This window comes from Lissotriton vulgaris, chromosome 3_1 (assembly GCF_964263255.1).
Source record: "Lissotriton vulgaris chromosome 3_1, aLisVul1.2, whole genome shotgun sequence".
Classification (NCBI taxonomy): domain Eukaryota; kingdom Metazoa; phylum Chordata; class Amphibia; order Caudata; family Salamandridae; genus Lissotriton; species Lissotriton vulgaris.
In genome coordinates this window covers 1060026741-1060048838 of record NC_141689.1, presented here as the reverse complement: position 1 = coordinate 1060048838, position 22098 = coordinate 1060026741, and the positions used below count along the sequence as shown (strand labels likewise).

At 45.6% G+C, this 22098-nt stretch overlaps 1 protein-coding gene across 1 annotated transcript in view; it reads left to right on the top strand.

Annotated features, from left to right (window-relative positions):
- LOC147727391 (coiled-coil domain-containing protein 171-like) overlaps positions 1 to 22098 on the top strand; it is a 1936181-nt gene that overhangs the window by 1286722 nt on the left and 627361 nt on the right. Inside the window, exon 16 of the mRNA XM_086963620.1 lies at positions 7187 to 7348. Coding sequence (XP_086819746.1) covers positions 7187 to 7348 — 162 coding nt within the window. The remainder of the gene's footprint in view (positions 1 to 7186; positions 7349 to 22098) is intronic.

Below are 22098 nucleotides of genomic sequence, written 5' to 3'. Positions count from 1 at the left end.
GGTGGCATAAACAACAGCAGTCTAGCACAGTCTGTGGGGAGCATGAGTAGACAAGTGTGCAATTCCGCAGCACAGCTGTATCCAGTTAAGATGCTCGAGAGATAACATCTGGGGTGCTAGGCTAAAGGCGAAGGAGGATAAGGAGCTCTGTTTCTGGTCTCTCATATAACAGAGGACCTGCTGGCCACACCACTCTCCCCTCCTCCACCAAGTAAAGCAGGGGTATCTGTTAGCAGGTACAGTCCACCTCTCTGAGGGAGAGAGGTCAGGCCCAAGCGGACCGGGAGAGAGCGCAGCAGCCTTTGACGTAGGTGGCCCAGACGGCAGTGTAGGAAGCACTCAGGCCGAAGAAAGGCACCTGTTCTCCCGCAAGGAGCCAAGGCACAGAGGTGAGCAATGCGCCCACGTGTGACAGAGAAGAAGCCCAATGTCGCAGCAAGAGCACAGATGCTTAGTAACTGCAGATATAGTCATTAGACCCCCAGGAGCCTGGGCAGGGACGATTTAAGAAGACGCCCCTGAAGATACCCACAGGGTCTCCATACATGTCGCTCCAAGGAGGCTCCTGGCCACTCCTTTCCAGGGAGGCCAGCAGGCTCGCAATCTCAAGGCCTCTCAATCCGCGCCCCAGCAGCTAACAGGCATTTAAGAAGGCACTACTCCAGGGCTAATATCCAAGTATCTCTAGTGGCTCCAGTAGTCACTGACCGCCCTTCAGGGGAAAAGGCCACAGACCGCTTGTCATACTGAGGCATGTAGGATGGGGCACACCCTGCAAGGGTAGCGGTGAGGGAATAGGCATGCCAGTAAAATGTTCCCAAGGAGCCAGCTAGGTAACAGGACCTCCCAGTTGCCAGAAATCCAAGCTTCAGGTCTAGTGTATATCAGTAAATTAAGGGTCCTTTGTCCCTCTGCCAGCAGCCAAAATCAGAATAGTGCTCACCAGCAAGGAATAAAGAGTTCCGGGAGGGTCCTGCCCAACATGTATTTCGCTGTGACTCTTGTCTCAGGCCCAGGGTGAGCAAGTTCGGGCAGGTGTGCCCGCACCGTGGAGGCCTCAAAATGAGAGATCCAGAATCAAGGCCACCATGGTGTGCAATTGCCACCTTCAGCTTCTTCAGGTGCCCAAGGGGCTGACAGGCCACGGTTTCAATTGTGACGTAGAGTGGCAGCGCAGCTTCTCAAACAAACTCCTGGCATTCTATGATGAGCAGCTGCGGGGTGACTCGCCCATCCCCTGGCTCCACGCTTCTGCTCCGACTCCCCTCCCAGCAATCAGAACGCTGACAGGCTGCACTGCAGGGTAAAAACAAGCATGCGGGTCATCACCACAGTAGTCGCAGGCCAGAGGGGTCACTGTTGGGGACTTGAACGGCAGATGAGCCGCTTCCTCTCCAGGGGAGTGCAGACATGCGCTCCTGGAGTGCTAGTCTGGCGCGCCACACTTCCAGCATTCTCTGTGTGCCTCCCAATAATCAACAGCAGTGTGGCTCCCTCAGAAGGCGACAGAGAGGCAGTCCCCTCCACCAGGCGACACTTAGCCTCAGGCCGCTAGACAAGACTGTTGTGACCGCAGTATGCTGGGCGATGTGAGGGCCGCCTGGCATGATCGCAGCAAGATCAAGGGATTTTGATCCACATAAACTTCTTTTGGATCATCCAAATACTCCTGAAATATCATGTGGATGGTCATTGGTGGTGCACTGCCATGCATGTTTGTCATCGCCTCTGCACCGGGCTTGAGCCATGCCAATTGAAACCAATACAATACAGAGGTTGGATCCGGTCATTCTGTTGCTGTTGTTGTGGGTGTTCCGGTTGATGGTGTTGTTGGCTGCTGTGAGACAAGATTGCCCTCTCTGGAAGGTGAAGGCGGCACCCCAGAACTGCAGGGTGGGACTTGAAGTTCCAGTCATTCTTCTTCCAAGTCTCTGGCTTGGTCTACAATTCACTTCTTGTATTTCAAAACATCCTCCCAGAAAAAGGAATGAAAGTGGGCAGAATTTTTTGTACCCTGGAATAAATAATGTGGCACAGATGTACTCTTTGGATGTGATGATGTCATGTTGCAGCCTTGTTTTACAAGCCAAGCGAAGGATTACGTTTTCAACCAAGGCATGCGCTGCTGTGTTTTCATTCACAGCTACCTTTCAGCCACCTTCTTTCCCTGGTCCTGTAGGAGATGCAGCAATGGGATACCTTGGCCCATCGTACTGTCTTCCTTGCTAACTTCCCATGTGAAAACGTCAAAAGGGAGTCACATCTGTGTCAGGGATTTGACTTAGCCACATTTGTCCACATCCTTGGTCATGCCTTTCCCAACTGCATCCTCTCCTCTTTGAATGACATAGTCATTGATCTGTTTGTAATGCTCAAACAGACGTTGCAACATGTAAACGTGTGAGTTCCAATGTGTTGGTACATCCTGCATCAGGGCTTTAACTGGTGCTATATCATTACGCAGAATAATCAGCAACTACTTACTTCCGGGCTTTAAAAGAGTGGCTGATTTAGTGCGGATTCTTCTGTAGGTGGTCAGTATTTTGCTGACTGTGTGTGTGTTATTTTAGAAAGTCTTGCACCACCAGGTTGATGCAATGAGTCAAATACAGGACCCCGAAATAGCCTGTCTGACATGACCTTGACTATTTTACTCTGAAACCTCAAGTGTCACTGACCACTTGAAATCAGTGTGCACAGCAATTGAATTTATCATCATTTTTACAAATCAATGTTATCAATATTGAAATAACCAAACTCAACTTTCTGTTATAGCCAATGTTTTTCATTTAAATTTTTCAAAATTTACACATTTGCTCACTGTTCTGAAATCACACATCAAAATTCTGTGTTCCTTATTGTTCTTCTTAAAGTATATAAAATGGTATATTTAACAATCCAGTTCTTGATGCCCAAAGCATTTCGGGACCGCAATCCCTTCTTTAGGGGCCACTGTAAAATAAGAAAAAAACTACAAAAACAGAGAATATTGTCACAATACAATATTTCCAGTGTATGAAATATTATGAAATATTATGTATTAAATATTATTATCACACTTTTATTGGGCCCGATTCACCAAATTAATCTGAGCCAAAATCCCAACTTAATGACTTTCGGCATTCACAGAAGGCATTTAGGAGTACTAAAGTTAGGATTTTGTCTCAGTCAATCTTAAGTTTTGGTCTTAAGTTAAACTTAAGACAAACTTCAGTTTAACCAAGACAAAATCCTAACTTTACGACTAGGATTTTGTCTCAGTTAAACTTACGTTTGTCTTACTTACCTCACTCCGACTCTTGTGCTATCTGAAGTCGCAGAGGTGGGTGAATCTGTGGTGCACTGCTAGGGGCAGGGTTACTTTGTGTGTAGATGTCACCCTCTTCTTCCTCATCACCTTCCATTGTGATTGGACTTGTAGATGGTGTTCCCAGGCTCTTCTCACCACGTTTTTTTAAGGTGCTCCTCTCACTTGATTGTGTGTGTTTTTTTCATATGGGTTTTTTGGCCTCCAGTACCATAATTTGTATCAGGCTTACCTCGACGAACACTTGTGCTGCAAATGCTACATATTGCAATGTGCACCCCCTCTTTGCTATCTGAAAAAAGTACCAAACTTGAGAGGAGTGCTTTTTTACTGTGCCACTGCCAATGACTGAATAACTAGAGGTAGGTGGGTATGTCATCAATTGCCTCTCTGCTTCTCGTGAGGTAGGGGTTGGTGCAGTTCTCAGCTGGTGCTTTGCAAGTATGGAAGCTGGTGGTGGTTCTACCTGTGCCACAAACCTTAGAGCAGGTTGAATAGAAATGTCAGACTCCACTGTGTCACCTTCCACCAGGACTGCCTTATTGTTGCCATCCTCCTCATCATCCCCTTCAATAAGTCTAAGTCTTTTGGTAACTTTTAGTTTCCCTTGTCTCTCCTGTTGTCTCCTGGACTCTGTCGGGGTCTACTCCATGTGCCCATCATCATCATCATCATCATCATCATCACAAATGGTGCTTGGAGAAGATGGTGCAGTAGAACCCTTCATTTCCTTGCTGGAGATCTGGGAGCCAATGATTCTAAAAGAGGAGGTTCAACTTCTTGCTCCTGTTCTCCAACATCAGGCAAATGTACTATTGCTGGCTGTGGCTGCTGCCCACTTTGCTCTGTTTCCTGAAACAATTGTGTGCTACTTTGTGAAAGGGACAAATCCAATTCAAGATCACTACTCGTCGGTGTCGACATGATTGAATTGGCTGCCTCACTGACAGACATGTCCTAGGTTGATGCAGGAGGGCTGTGCTGCGCTTTCTTGCTAAAGGCTGGTGTGGCAGGCAAAACTCTGCCAAAAAAGTTGTGGTCAGCATACCAGTGGTGGAAATCTGATTCTTCTCCTCCCCACTGGCCACTTTCTTGGCAGCACCGTTCATTCCGGTAATCTTGAAGCTGTCAGTTGGCAATGGCACTTAGCTTCACAAGCTGAAGAGATGCCGGTGTTGTGTAGTCAGTCACATTTCACATAGTTCACAGGCCTTCTGTCTGGCAGTGCTGAGGGTGATGTCTCTTCTCTTGTGCACCTAAAAGCAAACAAGCAAGAAGAACATAAGTGAAATGTGGCATTGTTTCAGTTCAATTAGTAGTACAAACAAATAATATTATTTAGTGTTGTTTCTTAAGTTATTTGAAATAATTAGCAATACAGTCTAACTATCCAATTGTAAACCCACGCCAACATAAACTTTCATGGTGTACACTCAGGAAGGATCAGAAAGAGCAGCAACATACAGATGTAAATGTTTGCTTTATATGCATCACGTTGGGATGTGGCACTCAGGGAGGAGCAGGAGACAATAGAATATTCCTTAGACAATGAATGCTGTTGTTCAGTACACCTATAGCAGACATGGGGCTGGTGCCAGATGTTAGGAAAATGGGGACATTTAAAAAAATAATAATAATTGACATTTTGAAAACAAATCTAATAGCCAGTGCCAAATGGTCATCAACAACACTAAGCAAAGAGGCATGGCAACAACAAAGAAGACAGGCAGACCTATGGCAAACGCTCACTGGCTGCCTACACAAAATGGCCACCAGCCACATGGTCACAACTAGCAAAAAGGCATGGAGAACAAAGAAAGACATGCAGGCCAATGGCAAAAGCCCACTGGCTTCCAACACAAAATGGCCACCAGCAACATGGTGACAACAGCAAGCAAGAAGGCATGGAAAACAAAGAACAAATGCAGGCCTATGGACACTGATTATACAAAATGGCCCTTGGCCACATGGCATGGCAAACAAAGACAAATGGTGGCCTATGGCAAACACACCAGACACTAGCCAGAAAAAGGAGGCATGGTAACACACAGCATTCATTCAGCAATGCCAAAAATGAAAATTATCAGGGCTAAAAATGTTTATAACAGCACACATTCTCCAAAGGCATTACCCCACCTATACACTAAATATTTGCAATGTATTCCAATGCCATCCATTGCCTAAATGATGTTTCAATTCAATAGACACCACAGAAACAGTTGCTTCATGCACTCATGGTTAGTACTGGGCCTACTGGCTGGAAGTCCCATTGGCAGACTAAACCACATAGTGAATTAGATCAATATTGCAAATGTATTAATAAAATGGAAAACATTTAGTGAACTGTGCAACATTTTTCCTTTATAAAAGAAGAAAAATTACATACCAATAAATAACTAGGCCCCTACTGAAACTGCAGGCCCCTAACCACAATGAATTTTCAAAATCGATTAAAAGTACAAATAAATCCAGCAGCATGATCCCAATCAAACCAGCAACATGCGTATATACAAGTTTTTCAACTTACCTGTGAAATCTCAAATATAAAGTCCTTAAATCCAATTGTATATATGCAGCAGACAAGGGGAGTGATCCTTCCAACTCCAAATCCCAATAAAAATTGATAAGGAGAGGGACAAAGCACTGGGAGGAGCCTCCTGGACAGGAACAGGAAGTTATAATCTCTGGGGAACTTCCTTTCTGTTTGAAAAAAAAAGTAAACCAAAAAGGCTTCTTGCACAAAAAGAACAAATCCAAAAGCCACCTGGAAACGAAAATCTAGTCTAAAAGCTTCTCAGCTGCATCTCCAGCAGACAAGCTGCTCGCCCGTTCTATTTGCAATTGGCACTAGATTGGTGCCGGGCGACTGAGCGCAAAGTCTCATGGGAGCTTGCTAGCAGTGCGAGAAGTCTTGCATATGCTCGCAGTCGCCCGAGACTCTTGACACCCATGGTCGAGTGCCAAATCAAAACTCAAGGGCACGAATGGCAAAAAAAGGTGGAATTCAGGAACTCTGAGTCCGTCTGCGGCATGTGGATGGCCCAAATTCCGCAAACTCGGCAACCGTAGCAGAGTTTACTACCCTGGCCTCTCCAATACCATCGGATTGGCAAAACAAACAACTATTGTTCATGTTTTAACAACTTTTGAAAGAAATGCATTTGTTTATTTATACATGCATGCATCTTAGTGGTATGTGTGTCTGTGTATAAGGGAGACGGCCTGAAACCCAGGTACTCCTATAGAGTGCTTAAAAACAAAGTATGAGATGGAGGATGGAACAAGTGCTCCAGTACCATTGGATCATGCAAAAAAACATAACTGCTGTTCGTGTTCTAACAAATTTTAAAGAAATGCATTTGTTTATGTACAAGCTCATGCATTTTAGTCGTATGTGTGTATGTGTACGAGGTAGGCGGCCTGAAGACACAAGTACTCCTACGGAGTGCTTCGAAACAAAGAAAAAAAATAGCTCTGCAAACTGGGAGCAGTGTAAGGAAACATGTACTTGATCCACTCGCTATGGGCGGGCCAAACACAAGAAGAGGGCTTGACGCCCATCTACCACGATGAATGCCATCAATGAAAATGATAGCGTCGCTGAAGTTTACCAATGATAGGAAATGGGCAGTCTAGAAGCCCACAGATAGATCACAACATGTGTCTTTGAGACAGCACATGCTCTGTCTAGCCAGGACCTAAAAAGGAAATGAAAGATAGTTAGTTCTGTATCAGTCATTAGAACCAAAACATATGCTGAAATCTTTAATGTGAAAAAATATTTCACGCTTTTTCCACAATGTTGAATTGTAGTAAACACCACTTATCATTACTAAAATTTGTTTTTGTGGCATTTTCTCTTTTCCTTTTTTATCATAGGTAAGTTTAACGGAGTTGCAGAGAAAATTATTGGACTTTACCATGAGACTGCAAACTTGTGAAGAGGAGCGACAGGCTATGCGTGAGCAGATGGTTGACCTCAATCAGGCACTTGAAAAACGAGAAGAGGAAATACAGCGAGTAACGGACCAAACTCAACCTGTAAATATATTTGATTAGATTAAATACATATGCTTTCATTATTGTATTCTCACATAGATCGTCCATTAATAGAGAAATAGTCTCTATTGGCACTGGATAAAATATTAAATCTGCAATTTTTAATACTTAACATATCCAGAGCTTGTTAGGTCAATAATGTTTGTAAATAGTTGTGATCCACTTAAGGTGGAACAAGACACACCCACACCACATAATCGCTATCCTGTGTCTAGTTAGTGACCTAGTAAAACCAGCTTCCTGTGCTCAAGCAGTAACTCAATGATCTGGCCGCCGAACTTACCAGAATGTTGCTTGCTAACCACTATATATAATGTGCTCTGTCTTTGCTGCTTAATTTGCAACAAAAAACTCACCGGCTAGTGTTGACCATCTTTTAACACTTTGGAACCCAAATGTAAATGTAAATGTAAATGTGTTTGTATTTATATAGCGCCTTCTACCCAGAGGTCTCGTAGTGCTGTATTCATACCGCTGTGGAACCCTTCCTGGCTTTCCTGTGAGATGTCCACTCCTGGGCACCCCCAAGGTGAAGCCAGGCATCCAAGCGCTGCTGAGGTCGTTGTGGAGATTAAGCAAGCTATTGCCCAGAGTCACAGAGTGGGACCCATGATTAGACTAGGCACCGAGGCGAGAATTATCAGGTCCGGGGAGATTGAGACCAAGAGCCGCCGAGGCGGGAATTGAACCCTGGTCCCGGGCCAGACCTCTGACTTAAGAAGGTTAGTTTTGCGGCTGTAAAACAGGTGGAACAGTCAATTTATCGTTTTTGAACACAACTGAAGTTGGTTGACAGGAAAAATGAATCGAGGGCTCAAGTGATTGGCAAAATGTTGTTAGTTAACTCTTAAGGATCCCAGTGTGTCCTGAATAAAGTGCTGGAGTTTGGTAAGTTGCCTGAACTCTCATAAACCAGGGTGAATAGTGCCAGAGGATCAAAGAATGGTAGTGGCAATGGGCATTGTAGAGGAGCGCTCCGCATTCTCAAGTACCACGCATCAGGTGTTAGACTAATGCATTTCAGTGTGGTGGTCCGCATCACTGCACTGAAATGCAAACTCACGCATTATAGAGCCCCCTCCGCTTTCAAGCCGGTAATGCTGCTATAATTTGCACTGAGCAAAACGTGGTCCATGCGGCCTAGGGGCTGGCTCAGCAATGCGTCTCCTTGGCTCCACTCAGCCACTCCGCAGCATGATTCAGTTCACCACCTGTTGGTCATGTAGAGTGTGCCGCAATTAATGATTTCTTCCCAATTGCATGCCACAAGACTAATAGGCGGGCCGCACACGGAGCAGGAGGCAGTTATGTTTTCTTAACGTTTGGCAAGCACAGAGCTGCTCGCACCGCTAGTGTTATGCTGAACCAATTCCTTCCTGCAGCCTCCTGAGTGAATTCGTGCAGCTTACCACGCAAGTCTGGACCTCACCCGGCTGACTGAATGGACCGCAGCTGCCGGACTGAGAGAGTTTCGGTGCCTCTGCTGCAACTGGCTCTCATGAATCCTGCCTGCACGAGTCCCTGGAAGGGACTGTGGCTCTCTCTGAGTGACTGTCACTCGGAATTTATTTGTTCTCGTATTATAACATTTTTCATTTAGAGTGCCTTTACACTGGTTGGTGAGCCGGTACAGCACAGCTGCCTGCACTTGACGGTAACCCGGCCAGGGTGGAGGCACTACTCTTGTCTCATTAACGGGGTCCAATTTAGGAGAGGCTAGGACATAAAAGCAGGCCCAGTGCTACCAGGGGGTCCAGTTCCACTCAAACGTGCCCTTTGGCCCACCCAGTCACGGCAGAAGAAGCCATGGAGATGGCACCTGTTCAGTGCTTCCACAATCTCAACATTAGGACTTTGTAATGTTTTCAGTCTTTAAAAGTACAAATGGGCACTGGGTGTTGGGGTACAGGTGGGAGAGCCAACAAATTAACAGGAAGAGCCGAGTTGAAGGTTTGGCTTGGCTCTTAAAGCCCATGCTGAACCGAGCCCTGAAAATGTTTGCTATGTAAAACATATAAATGCCATGTGAAATATGATAGTCTCTTTAAAATTCAAGAAAGTATATTTCTTTAACACAGTAAAGCATTGACATTAATATGTCACAATACAGTGCCACATAATCTATCATCTGATGCATAATCTGCAGATTAAAAAAACAATTTCTAGTTTATAGGGATCAAAAGCTACTACAAAATACTGCAACACTTTTTGCAGCTCAGTTGAAGACCCTTTGCAAAGGCTGACTGTTCACCTTTCAGTTGTTTACTGCTATACTTGTGTGCTACACTTGAACTTATGAGGTGCAACCTAGTCCCAGAGTGTGTTAACAAGTGTGAACAGAATGACAAAATAATGAAGTTACTATCACAAAACGTTGCTGCATTACCCCACATAATTTGCCTTTCTGGCAGCATAATTTAGTTAACTCTGCCGCAAAATGTGCTCCTCCCCTACACCATAAATTCAGGGGCCCTGGTGATACTCTTTTCCTAACCATATCTATTAGCAATGGGACTGATCATAATTAATTTAGGCTGCCATGGGTTATGCAATGTGGGGCGATATACACACGGTGGCATAACCTAATTATCTAGACTTACCCCAGAACTAAATAACTCATGCCAATAACTTTTAAATAATCCTCCCCTGCAAAATCAACATCACAGATCAATGCCATCATTCCCCTATGCTTCTACATAATGAAGATATTGAGGAAGATTTTAAAATGGCTTCCAGTCAAAAAATGGAAATTTATCACCCATGCTCTTGCCACCAGTAACCTCGACTACAAGAACAACATCTTTTCCGGATAAACAAGAATCTCATCCGGAGTCTGTAGAACATCTAGAACTTGGCAGCCAGAATCATTTCACCTCAAGGATCTACACTCGCTACCCATACCCGAGTGAGCACATTTCAAACTCTTCACCTAAACTTTCAAGGCACTCAGGCCCAGTATACCTCAACAATGCCATCTGCTTTCGCAAACCTTCCAGACAGCTCAGTTTGACAATACTTATATTTGCACACATCTGGAAAACCAGATCCGACAGTTGAGCCTTCTCCAACATCACTCCTAAAGTGTGAAATGATGTGATGTTACACATCTGAGCTTCCTCCTCATTTCTTGAAGTCGATAAGAAGCTGAAAACCTGGCTTTTTGAGTAGCCACATTAGGCACTAGGCTTGACTAATCTCATACCTGCCCAGCACATGGATACCCTCGTGATTCAGAGTGCACTATAGAAACCAAAAGAACATGACATGACTCGAGAGAAGCAAATGCACTTTATGGAGCATTCAGTTCAGGCTGGTACACAACTCAACCATGCTGGAGTATTCTATACGTATCTGGTATTTATAAAGCGCAAAATAATCACCCCTAGGGGTCTCAAGGCACTGGGGGCCGTCAGGGAGATTAAGTGAGCTATTTCTCAGAGTCACAGGGTGCTGAGATGACACCGGAGATCAAACCATGAGCCCCATGTTCTGGAGTGAGCCACTCTTTCCACTGCACCACATCTCTCTCCTGTTATTCTGGATGATTGCTTTTGTTTCTCATTTTGTGTGCCTGTTTGCATCTGGGCTACAATCCATAATATGGATGGGCTAATGGGCAAAATGATTCCAGGTCCTGCACAAGCATCTGCGGCCCCTTCTTAACCAGGGGCCCAGAAGCTTACCTGTTTGATTACAATTACTGGTTTTACACTTCTCAGGCATGAAAATTAGTAGTAAACAATACTGGGGCAGATTCACTGAACTAATCTGAGACAAAATCCTAAATTTACTACTTTTGGTATTTACAGAAGGCACTTGCAATTTTTGGTATTCAGAGAATGAATGCACTTATGACTCCTAACTTTACGTCCGGACTTGGGCTGGAATTTCTGCACCCGGACCGTACTCTCCATACCCAGAGCGTATTCTCCGCACCCGGAGCATACTCTCCGGCTAGGGCCGTACTCTCTAGCTCGAGCCATAATCTCCAGCTGAGGCTAGATAAAGTGTAATCAATAGGGTGGATTGCAATTTTTACAAAAAGGAACATTAGGAAAGTGTGATAAATGTAGAGAAGGTCATGAAAAACGGTTTATGCGGGGAAAACGGTACGGCCAGACCCTACATCATAACTCAGAAAAGTTTTCTAATTTGCATCATGGTACATGCAGTGCACAATTTGTGCTCCCCTCATTGATTGCACAGCATGAATCTATGGGTACTGCCTGAGTGAATGGATGAGTGCATGAGTAGTGCCTGAGTCGAAGGTTTGGTGGAAGGGAAATGTCGGGGTCATTTGATGAGAGCAAGTATGAGTTCAAGAGTAATGCCTGGGTCATTGGATGAGTGCATATTTATTTGTTTTAGAGTTTTTATAGAGCGCAAACTTGACCCGTTAGGGTATCAGAGCGCTTTACAGGAATCCGCAGTAGTAGACAAAAACTTGGGCGGGGGGTTGCTGGATTCAAAGGGAGATAAAATGACAAGTAATTACATTTTACATTTACAATATACGAGAATCAAGGTCCCAAGGTCCATGGTGGGATGCCCGGAGGTGCCGAGTTGATGGTGTCTGGGTACTCCAGGGGAATGTAGTAGACGGACGTGAAGCAAGGTCACTGGATGATTAGAAGGCAGAGTTTTAGGCAAGGAATTTACCCATTAGGAAGGTTTTGACATATTTTTTGAATCGAGGTTGCATTCTGGGACTTGCAGTTTCAATCTCGGTCATAAGCAATGTTTAGTTACCCAGACGGCCCGAATATATTGCACGGACGACCTGAGCTTTCAATTCCCAAGGTGTTGTTAGGTAAAGGCCAGAACTGGATGAAGGTGTCACGTGACATGACATTTATTTATTTTTATTTATTTAATTTGTATAGCGCGTTATAACCACCGGGGTCTCTAAGCACTGTTTGTCCAGATTGCGTAGTGGGGTTCGGTATTTACTTGATCTTAGCACAACGCCTAGAGGCTGCTCCATGCTTGCTTGAACAGTACAGTTTTTAACTTTTTTCTGAAGGATAGCAGATTGCATTCCTTCCTTAGTTCTGGGGCCAGTTTGTTCCACAAAGCTGGGAGTGTGTTGGAGAAAGCACGTCCCCCCACCGTGGCCAGTTTAAAACGGGATTGGGACAAGAGGGTAGCGTCCGACGAGCGCAAAGTCCTGCTCGGTGTATATGGGGATAGGCGGGATTTCAAGTATCTTGGTGCATTACCATACAGCGCCTTATGTACGATACACAATCCTTTGAATACAACCCTCTGCCGAATCGGGAGCCAATGTAGCTCCTGCATCAGAGGGTAAGAGTGGGTAGTCCTAGGTTTCTTGTAAATCAGCCGGGCTGCGTCATTCATAACCCCCTGTAGCTTATCCAGCAGCCGCTGGGGTAGGCCGATATACAGGGAGTTTCCGTAGTCCAGCCTAGCCAGGATTGTGGCTGAGACCACATGTCTCAAGGTGAAAAATGAGAGTAGTGCAGAGATCTTCTTCAATTGTCGCATCAGGCCTATACAGGTGCCCACTACTGTGGTGACTTGTTTTTTCATGGAGAGTTTATCATCCACGTACAGGCCCAGACTTTTGACTGCAGTCGCCGGTTCCGGTGGCACACCCAGCTCCACAGGCCAGAATTTCTCGCTCCAGGGGTTGCCCGTGATGGAGATAGGCAACACTTCCGTCTTGTCTGGGTTGATTTTTAAGGAGTTCTCGGACATCCAATTAACCGTGGCTTTGAGTATGTCCTGCAACCTGGTAGACGCTCCCGGGCCATCATCCAGCCGGATGATTATTTGGGTGTCATCGGCGTAGTTGTATACTAGGCAGTCCATCCTATTCAGGAGTGCAATTAATGGCTGCAAGTAAATATTAAAGAGTAGGGGTGACAGGGCAGAACCCTGTGGGACCCCACAAGTAATGGGAGCAGAGGTGGAAAGGAAGTCCCCCAACTGTACTCTTTGTGTCCTGCCCTGTAGGAATGATGTAAGCCATGCATGTGCTGTACCCCTGATACCAAAAGACCTCAACCGCGACAATAGTTGTTCATGACACAGGGTATCAAAGGCCGCGGAGAGATCCAGTAGTACCAGGGCGCTCAGTGTTTTTATATCAGCTCGACTCCTCAATTCATCCAGGATTGATAGCATGATTAATTCCGTGCTATGGTTGGCAGGGAACCCTGCCTGATTGGACTCCAGCAGGTTGTTGCTCTCTAGATGTCCTGAGAGCAATGCCAGCACATGCTGCTCAATCACCTTAGCCAGAAAAGGCAACTGGGAGATGGGTCGGAAGTTCTTCAAACACTTCGTGTCCGATCCAGGTTTTTTTAGTAGAGGAATCAGGCGAGCCTCTTTGAAAGCTAGAGGGACCTGTCCTGTGTGAAGGGAAGTGTTCAACAGATGCAAAACTTCTTTCTCAATACCTGGCAGTGCCAATTTGAACACATCAGGAGGGCATGGATCAACCTGAGAGCCGGATTTGACTCGGTCCGTAATCGTAAGTAGTTCCTGTTTTGCAATTGGGGAGAACTCAGCTAACGGTATAATATCCGGTGGGGCATTGTGGTCAGGTGGGCGAGGACAGTCGAGGGGTGTAGTTGCAGCAATTTCTCCCAGAATATCGGAGATCTTGTTCACAAAGAAGTTCTGGAACCTCTGGCAATCCTCCTGGGCGAACTCAGTGCTTTGCTCTTTGTTTATCCTGAGCTCCGCCAGGACCCGAAAGATTTCCTTCTGTGGATTTCTAGCTGCAACTATTCTTTCCTCAAAGAAAGCAGCCTTCCTAGATTGGATGGCTAGTTTGTAGGTCGCTAAGGATGAAATATATTCTTTCTTGGCAGTGGCGTCATACTCTTTCCGCCATGCTCGTTCTTTCCTCCTCACCTCACGTTTCATACCCCGTAAGGAGTCATTATACCAAGGAGCCCCAGCTCCTCTCTCCACCTTCTTCATCCTACGAAGGGGTGCCACCAAATCAATGGCTCTCCCCAGTCTATGCTGAAGGTGTCCACAAAGGGCATCAATATTAGCGTCCTGCTCCTTTACTGGAGGAGACTCTTCCAGGAGATGCACCATTTTCTCCCCATCAATGTTTCTCCACTTCCGGGCCATTTTCCAACCTTCCCCAGGCTTGGACAAGTGGCCGTTCAATAGAATTCTGCCCCTTATTAAAAAGTGGTCAGACCAGGCGCATGGCAAGATCTCTGTAGAACCCTGGACTGACATAGTGGTCCAAACTAAATCAAGCACATGTCCCTTCTCGTGTGTCGGTCCCTTCACCTGTTGAGTGAAGTCCAAGGAGGAAATTGCTTCCTCAATCTGTAGCGCTTGCCCCTCTTTAGGGGATTTTTCCCAATGGTAGTTGAAGTCCCCGACAACAATCATTTTGTCATATCTCGAACGCAAATCCTGAACCAATCTAGTAAAGAGAACCGGGAATTCTGGCGAAGCCCAAGGCGGTCGGTATACCACCAAAAACACCACACATACCTCCCCCCGCCTGAGCTTTACCCCCATAACCCCTGCGCCCCCTAGGGTTTCGGATAGAAACCTTTCGGCGCGGAGACGGGCCTGATAGAGAAGAGCTACTCCACCTCCTTTCTTAGCTCCCTCCCTATTAAAATGGAGTGCCAGATAGTTATCTGGTAAGGCCGCCACTAAATCCGGCGCCAAACAATCCTCCAGCCATGTTTCGGTAAGCGCAAGGGCATCTAGCTCCCCGTCTTTCAGTAGTGAAAAGACCTCCAACTTGTGGCCCTGCAAAGAGCGCGTATTCAACAGGCCATAGTTTAAAGCGTGAGCATTGGAGTCGCGCTGCCGCGCTCTTGTGCTCTTAGATGTAATCAGAAGGCCCTCCCGAGCCAGCAGATGTATGCAATCCTGATCAAGGTGGGACTTACCCATGTTAAGCTCCAATAGTTCACATCTAGAGTAAAGCGGATTTGGGCCAGGGGTTCTGGCCCCGGGTCCCGGATGGTCACTGATGGGCAAAGATGGGCTCGCCTCTGGCGCGCCTATGGCGCGCCCGCTGCGCGTCATCATGGGGGCGTTTAAATAGCACCCAATCGTGCTATGTCTGCAGCAACAGCTAGAACGCCAACAAAGATGGCGTCCCTTGCCGGCACTTCCCCTCCCAAGATGGCGCCTAACCCCCAATCCAGCTAACGGGCCGCCAAACAGCGGTGCAGATGACAAATTTTATGTGCAGGTATGTCCTAACAAGCCCACTAATCGCAACAAATCCAAAATGAAGTTTTCCCTTTAAAACGCGCAAATAAAAGCGCACAAGACCGCGCTTCAAGCGCCGAGCATGTGGCACAGTTAAAAATTAAGTTCCAGGTCCACAAATTGAATTAAGTATACACAAGTAAGTGGCAGTTATTAGAATTTATAAATCAGCAAGCGCAGCAGCAGAGTGTCAAAAAAATGCCTCGCCTACACTGACGCTTACCTGAACAGAGCGAGCGCCTCCTCTGATCGGCTTAAATAGCACCCAATCGTACTATGTCTGCAGCAACAGCTAGAACGCCAACAAAGATGGTGTCCCTTGCCGGCACTTCCCCTCCCAAGATGGCGCCTAACCCCCAGTCCAGCTAACGGGCCGCCAAACAGCGGTGCAGATGACAAATTTTATGTGCAGGTATGTCCTAACAAGCCCACTAATCGCAACAAATCCAAAATGAAGTTTTCCCTTTAAAACGCGCAAATAAAAGCGCACAAGACCGCGCTTCAAGCGCCGAGCATGTGGCACAGTTAAAAATTAAGTTCCAGGTCCACAAATTGAATTAAGTATACACAAGTAAGTGGCAGTTATTAGAATTTATAAATCAGCAAGCGCAGCAGCAGAGTGTAAAAAAAATGCCTCGCCTACACTGACGCTTACCTGAACAGAGCGAGCGCCTGCTCTGATCGGCTTAAATAGCACCCAATCGTGCTATGTCTGCAGCAACAGCTAGAACGCCAACAAAGATGGCGTCCCTTGCCGGCACTTCCCCCTCCCAAGATGGCGCCTAACCCCCAGTCCAGCTAACGGGCCGCCAAACAGCGGTGCAGATAACAAATTTTATGTATAGGTATGTCCTAACAAGCCCACTAATCGCAACAAATCCAAAATGAAGTTTTCCCTTTAAAACGCGCAAATAAAAGCGCACAAGACCGCGCTTCAAGCGCCGAGCATGTGGCACAGTTAAAAATTAAGTTCCAGGTCCACAAATTGAATTAAGTATACACAAGTAAGTGGCAGTTATTAGAATTTATAAATCAGCAAGCGCAGCAGCAGAGTGTCAAAAAAATGCCTCGCCTACACTGACGCTTACCTGAACAGAGCGAGCGCCTGCTCTGATCGGCTTAAATAGCACCCAATCGTGCTATGTCTGCAGCAACAGCTAGAACGCCAACAAAGATGGCGTCCCTTGCCGGCACTTCCCCTCCCAAGATGGCGCCTAACCCCCAGTCCAGCTAACGGGCCGCCAAACAGCGGTGCAGATGACAAATTTTATGTGCAGGTATGTCCTAACAAGCCCACTAATCGCAACAAATCCAAAATGAAGTTTTCCCTTTAAAACGCGCAAATAAAAGCGCACAAGACCGCGCTTCAAGCGCCGAGCATGTGGCACAGTTAAAAATTAAGTTCCAGGTCCACAAATTGAATTAAGTATACACAAGTAAGTGGCAGTTATTAGAATTTATAAATCAGCAAGCGCAGCAGCAGAGTGTCAAAAAAATGCCTCGCCTACACTGACGCTTACCATCACTTGGCAGCTATGGTTAACAGCCTCCCGCCAGCACATGCATGCTCACCTGCTCATTTACTCGCATGCATTACTTGATCACTAGCTCTACCCTTCCTTTTCAGCCTTAGTTTGAATAAATTAGACTCTTGATGTACCCAGCTCTTTTAACTATGATGCAATGTTTTTGGCCCAACTTCTCGTGCGTAAGGGGATGTTTCCGCGATTATCGCTCAAAATATGAAAGCTTTTTTTTAAGCACAGTTTTCTGCATTAAATATCAATCTATTTTTGGGGGATGTGCTGGGGGGGTCATCTTTGGCCCCCTATGAATATTCCTTTGTGCAGACCTTGGAAAAGTCTACAGTACGGTCTCTTGACCCAGCCCTCACGTGCCACAAGCCGATCTTCAGTGCCCATAAGGTGGTTTGTGGAGCCAGACCCTCCATCGCATTCCACAGACATATCTTCGGGTCCCGTAGGACTTCCCCTTGACCCAGCAAGCCATCACATGCCACAGTCACACACCCATAGGATGGTTCCTAGAGCCTGCACCTGCCCAGACCTCACATGCCACAGTTCTGTCTCCAGTGCCCATAAGGCGGTCTTTAAAGGTCTATTGTTTTTTACATAGTGTTTTAAAGACACCGCTTATTGCAGGTTGTGTATGCTACCCAATATAATGGTACTCAGTGCATTAAACTCAGAAGGATACGAGTTTTGGCAAAGCCTTTTCAACCTATTGGCTTTGCCAATGCTGTAGAGCAGCAGCACAAAATATTTATAATGCAAAAATAGCGTGATGACCTGGTAATCATGACATTAAGAAGGCTATGGCGACCCAGTGTGGTGAGGAATGCACATGTATGCCTTGCCTTTATTTTTATTTATGATTCCAAGTTGGCGAATGCCACCTGAAGCAGTACATTAAAAAAAAATACATGTAATTTCTGACATTTATATGTTTGTCTCCACAGCCATTCCTTCAGCTTTGGAGACCTGGAATAATCTGAACTTTCACACTTGCAGGCGAGAGAGATGTATCGCAGCTTTTTATTACCGTCTTTGGCAGCAATGAACGGGCAGTGGGTGATGCAAGATGCAGTGGCCTCATGGTCAGGGCCCTGGCACTTACTATTTTGCAAATTAAGCACTGAGGTTCACAAAGCAGAAGTTGTGTCACTAACTAGGAGAGGATGCCTGGAATCACTGAGACAAACATGTAAATGCTGCATTTTTGTCTCCTGTGGAAGGCAGCAAAAGGTAACCTGGAAAGGTCTTTGTACCTTGCTATGGCAGGAGTCGTCATGAAAAGGGACCGTCACACCAAAGGCACAATGAATATTGAAAGACTGGAAGTGATTGCTCTTCTGCACGAAGAAGCAGAAAGCAATAACACCATCAGATGCAACTTGGCATATGAAGGTCTGCTGTACTGCCCATGACAGTTAGGTACAAAACCCAGGTGAATGCCCATATGTTTGTCCCTGAAACAGGGGTTGAGACTGGTGCATTCCTTAGCTTCAACTTGGGAGATGCCCTCCTATAGCTTATCCACTTTGAGTTGAATACATGCATGCTCAGATTTCAGGAGATCTCTCAGGAGTACAGAGGGAGGTGTAGAATTTCTCAAGAACTAAGAAATACAACAGCAAAAAAGGGGCAGCCAGTAACCCGGCAGCACTGGTGAATCCTGTACCAAATAAGCGGAAAATTAGAATATAGACTTGGTGAACAGAAGGGGACATGGATCATTGATAAGCTAAACGACCCAACACCTTCAGTGTTGCCTATTCCTATAGATACTCTAATCACAGATTATTCACCTTTTGAATATTCCCCAGGTGTTGGAATGGATCTGGCAAATCATTAGCATTAACCCTGCAAGCTTGTAGGTAGCATTGTGAGGCTCCACCTCAACTTTGTTCCACGACCAGAAGTGACGAGCAGAGTTTTATATAAGTGCTACCCATGAACACTGACATCAGTTCCTTTTTTTCCATGCCACCAGACTCGGATCTGGAACTATCTCTGGTCTCTTTTAGACTGTTTTTGCAATTTGTTTTTCTAAAAAACAGTTTGCTAGAATTAAATATAATCGCTAAAACTAAAGGGTTTACACCTGGTAGGAACTGTTGCAAGCAAATGTCTGTGACTGATCCCCATTAGATTTGTCTGTGGTGCCTGGAGTCAAAACACAACTCCAAGGCCAACCAGGAAAGCAAATCCAAACTCTGCGTCTCCAAGCACCGGTAACTTCATGTCAGGTCTGGACCCAACCCCACTCCCAAAGGTGTTCCAATGGCTGATCTTCATCACACTTGAAGTCATTGGGTAAGTCGAAAAAGAAACATAAAAAGTTCAAGCAGGAGTCTGCCCCTTCCTGCAACTCTCAAACCCCATAGAAGGTGCAAGGGCATCAATGTGCCTCTCGGTCTTTTCCCGAAGCTGATTCTTCTTCTGAGCTAATTCTGACCCTCATTTCAAGTTGATACAAACTTCTGGGTCCATCAGTGACGCTGCATCTAATCCTGGAGTTTTGTGAAGCCATGCTGTTCCTATTTAACTTTTTACCGGCTCCATCTGATGTACCTCTGGGCCCCAAGGAATCCCAAGGACTTGCATCTGGGATTATACTGGAAAAGGAGGTTTTATCTCTCTCCTGCCCACAGACATGCTGGCAGGGAAAGAGATAAAACTATTGCTCTTGCACGCAGGGGACAGTATTTCCAGCAGCTTGCTGCATACAGCATCAATGCCGGATCCAACAGAAGGCGGGGAGCTGGCTGGGACCATAGAGGCTTGAAGCTCCCCCACAGTCCTGTAGCACACTGGGTGCCCTAGGTGGAACCAGGGTTCCCAGGGAGAGATGGCCGGGCCCCCGGTGATGGGTTCCCCGGGTTCAAAATCAGCTTCAGGAGGGCGGTCGCATTGCCCCCTCCCCCAATTGAAATTACAGCGACCGCCCTCCCCCATTTTAGAGGGAGAAAAACAAGGACACAAAGGTAAAACAAAGGACAGGAAAAACAAGCAGAAAAGGCAAAACAGAGGGCAAAAAAAGTAGCAAAACAAAAGGTCTGAAAAATTAGAAGAAAGAAGGAAAATAGGGCAGAAAAACGAGTAGAAAAGACAAAACAGAGAGCAGAAAAATGAGCAGCAAAGGTAAAACAGAGGGTAGATAAATGAGCAGGAAAGGAAAATCACAGCAGAAAAGGACAAAACAGAAGCAGAAAAATGAGCAGGAAAGGTGAAACAGAGGGCAGAAAATCAAGCAGGAAAGACAAAGCAGAGCAGAAGAGGGCAAAACCAAGAGTACTCAGACACTCACACACCCAGTCACAGACCCAATCAGAGTCTCACATACTCACTCATGGACCCATGGAGAAACTCACACTCACACTCACTCAGACACTCACGCACTGACTCACTGACCCACTTAGACACTCACGCACCCACTCACAGACCCACTCAGAGACTCATGCACAGAGACTCATGTACTTGCTCACAGACTCAGACACCCACTCACTGATTTACTTAAAGACTCATGCATTTACTTACAGATTGACTCACAAATTTAAGGAGGCACTCAGAAACCCAGTCAGACACCCTAACTCTCACCCACTCAGACACTCACGCATCCACTCAGACACCCACTCAGTCACTCATGCACCCACTCACACACTCAGTGAGACACTTATGCAGCCACTCCCAGACTCACTTAGACACTCACACACCCACTGACAGACCCACTCAGACACTCTCACCCCCACTCACCGAGCTACTGAGACACCCATGCACTCTCTCACACACTCACTTGCTTCAGTTCAGAAATAAAATTAATAAAACCTTAGAAATTCATTAAAAAAAACAAAGATTATATTGATGTTATAGTTAGGAAATAACAATAAAAAACTGTAGAAATTCACTAAAAAACGAAGGATACAGGGACGTTATAGTTAGGCTCTAATTTCTCTCATACAAAACCAGTGAAGTTCAGCAGGTATAGTTACCTAAGCTAACTATAACTTTTTCCCCTGCAATGCACTGCTTATGACCTCACATATTACATCACTGATGGCATGGACAGTGACGTCACTGATAACATCACTGATGACATCTCAAATCAAATCAGAAATTGAGTGATAGTTATAAAGGCATTAACATATGGGACCTAAAACTCTTATTTGCTCCTACTGTTCCTGCACTCCTTGCATTTTACACCAGAGAATCACCCTTGAGGGTAATTCCCTTTGGTATTGTTGACTCTAATGACACAGTGAAGCAGCAGGTTGGTAAGGGAAAATGCCCTCCTGTACGTAATGCTAGACTTGTCATCCAGTAATCTACCAAGGTAGCATCTCATTTCAGGATATTCCAGTTTCTGTGGTGATCTCTTTAGATTTTCAATTGAAGGTAGTTAGTAACCTGGTTGTCTCTGTCTCATTTAAGGATATCAGGAGTATTCTCCGGATATATCCTTGATGTATGCCTTCTCTCTGGTACAAACCCAGTCAAGTTAGCCCCTTTCTTTGAATATGTGTATCACAATGTCCTCCTCCCTACGATATGGTTCTTCAGTATTGCAATTACTTTTGCCCTCAGCAGCTCCCCATATGGCATACTCTAAGGGTTTCTAGGTGGCTGTTGAGGGCATGAAGGATGCTAATGCCTGCCATGGGTTTCCTGTATGATCCAGTCTGAAATTTGTTCCCTTTGACTTTCATTAGGATATCAAAAAATTCTAGCCTCTCCTAACTGATAGTGTAAGTGTAGTCAAGCTTCAGAGCATTGGCTTTGAGCTCAAATACACATCGGCTCGCTGATTTTTCAGTACCTTCTGGTATGATGAACAAGTCTTTAACGTAGCGAAACCCCATAATGACCTGCTCCATCTCCTTAGCTGTTTCAGGTGCTGTAGACAACTGCTCCTACCAGCCCATGAAGAGATTCGTAAAGCTTCTGACAAAACAGGTGCCTATATCATAATGCATTGTTCATAAGTAA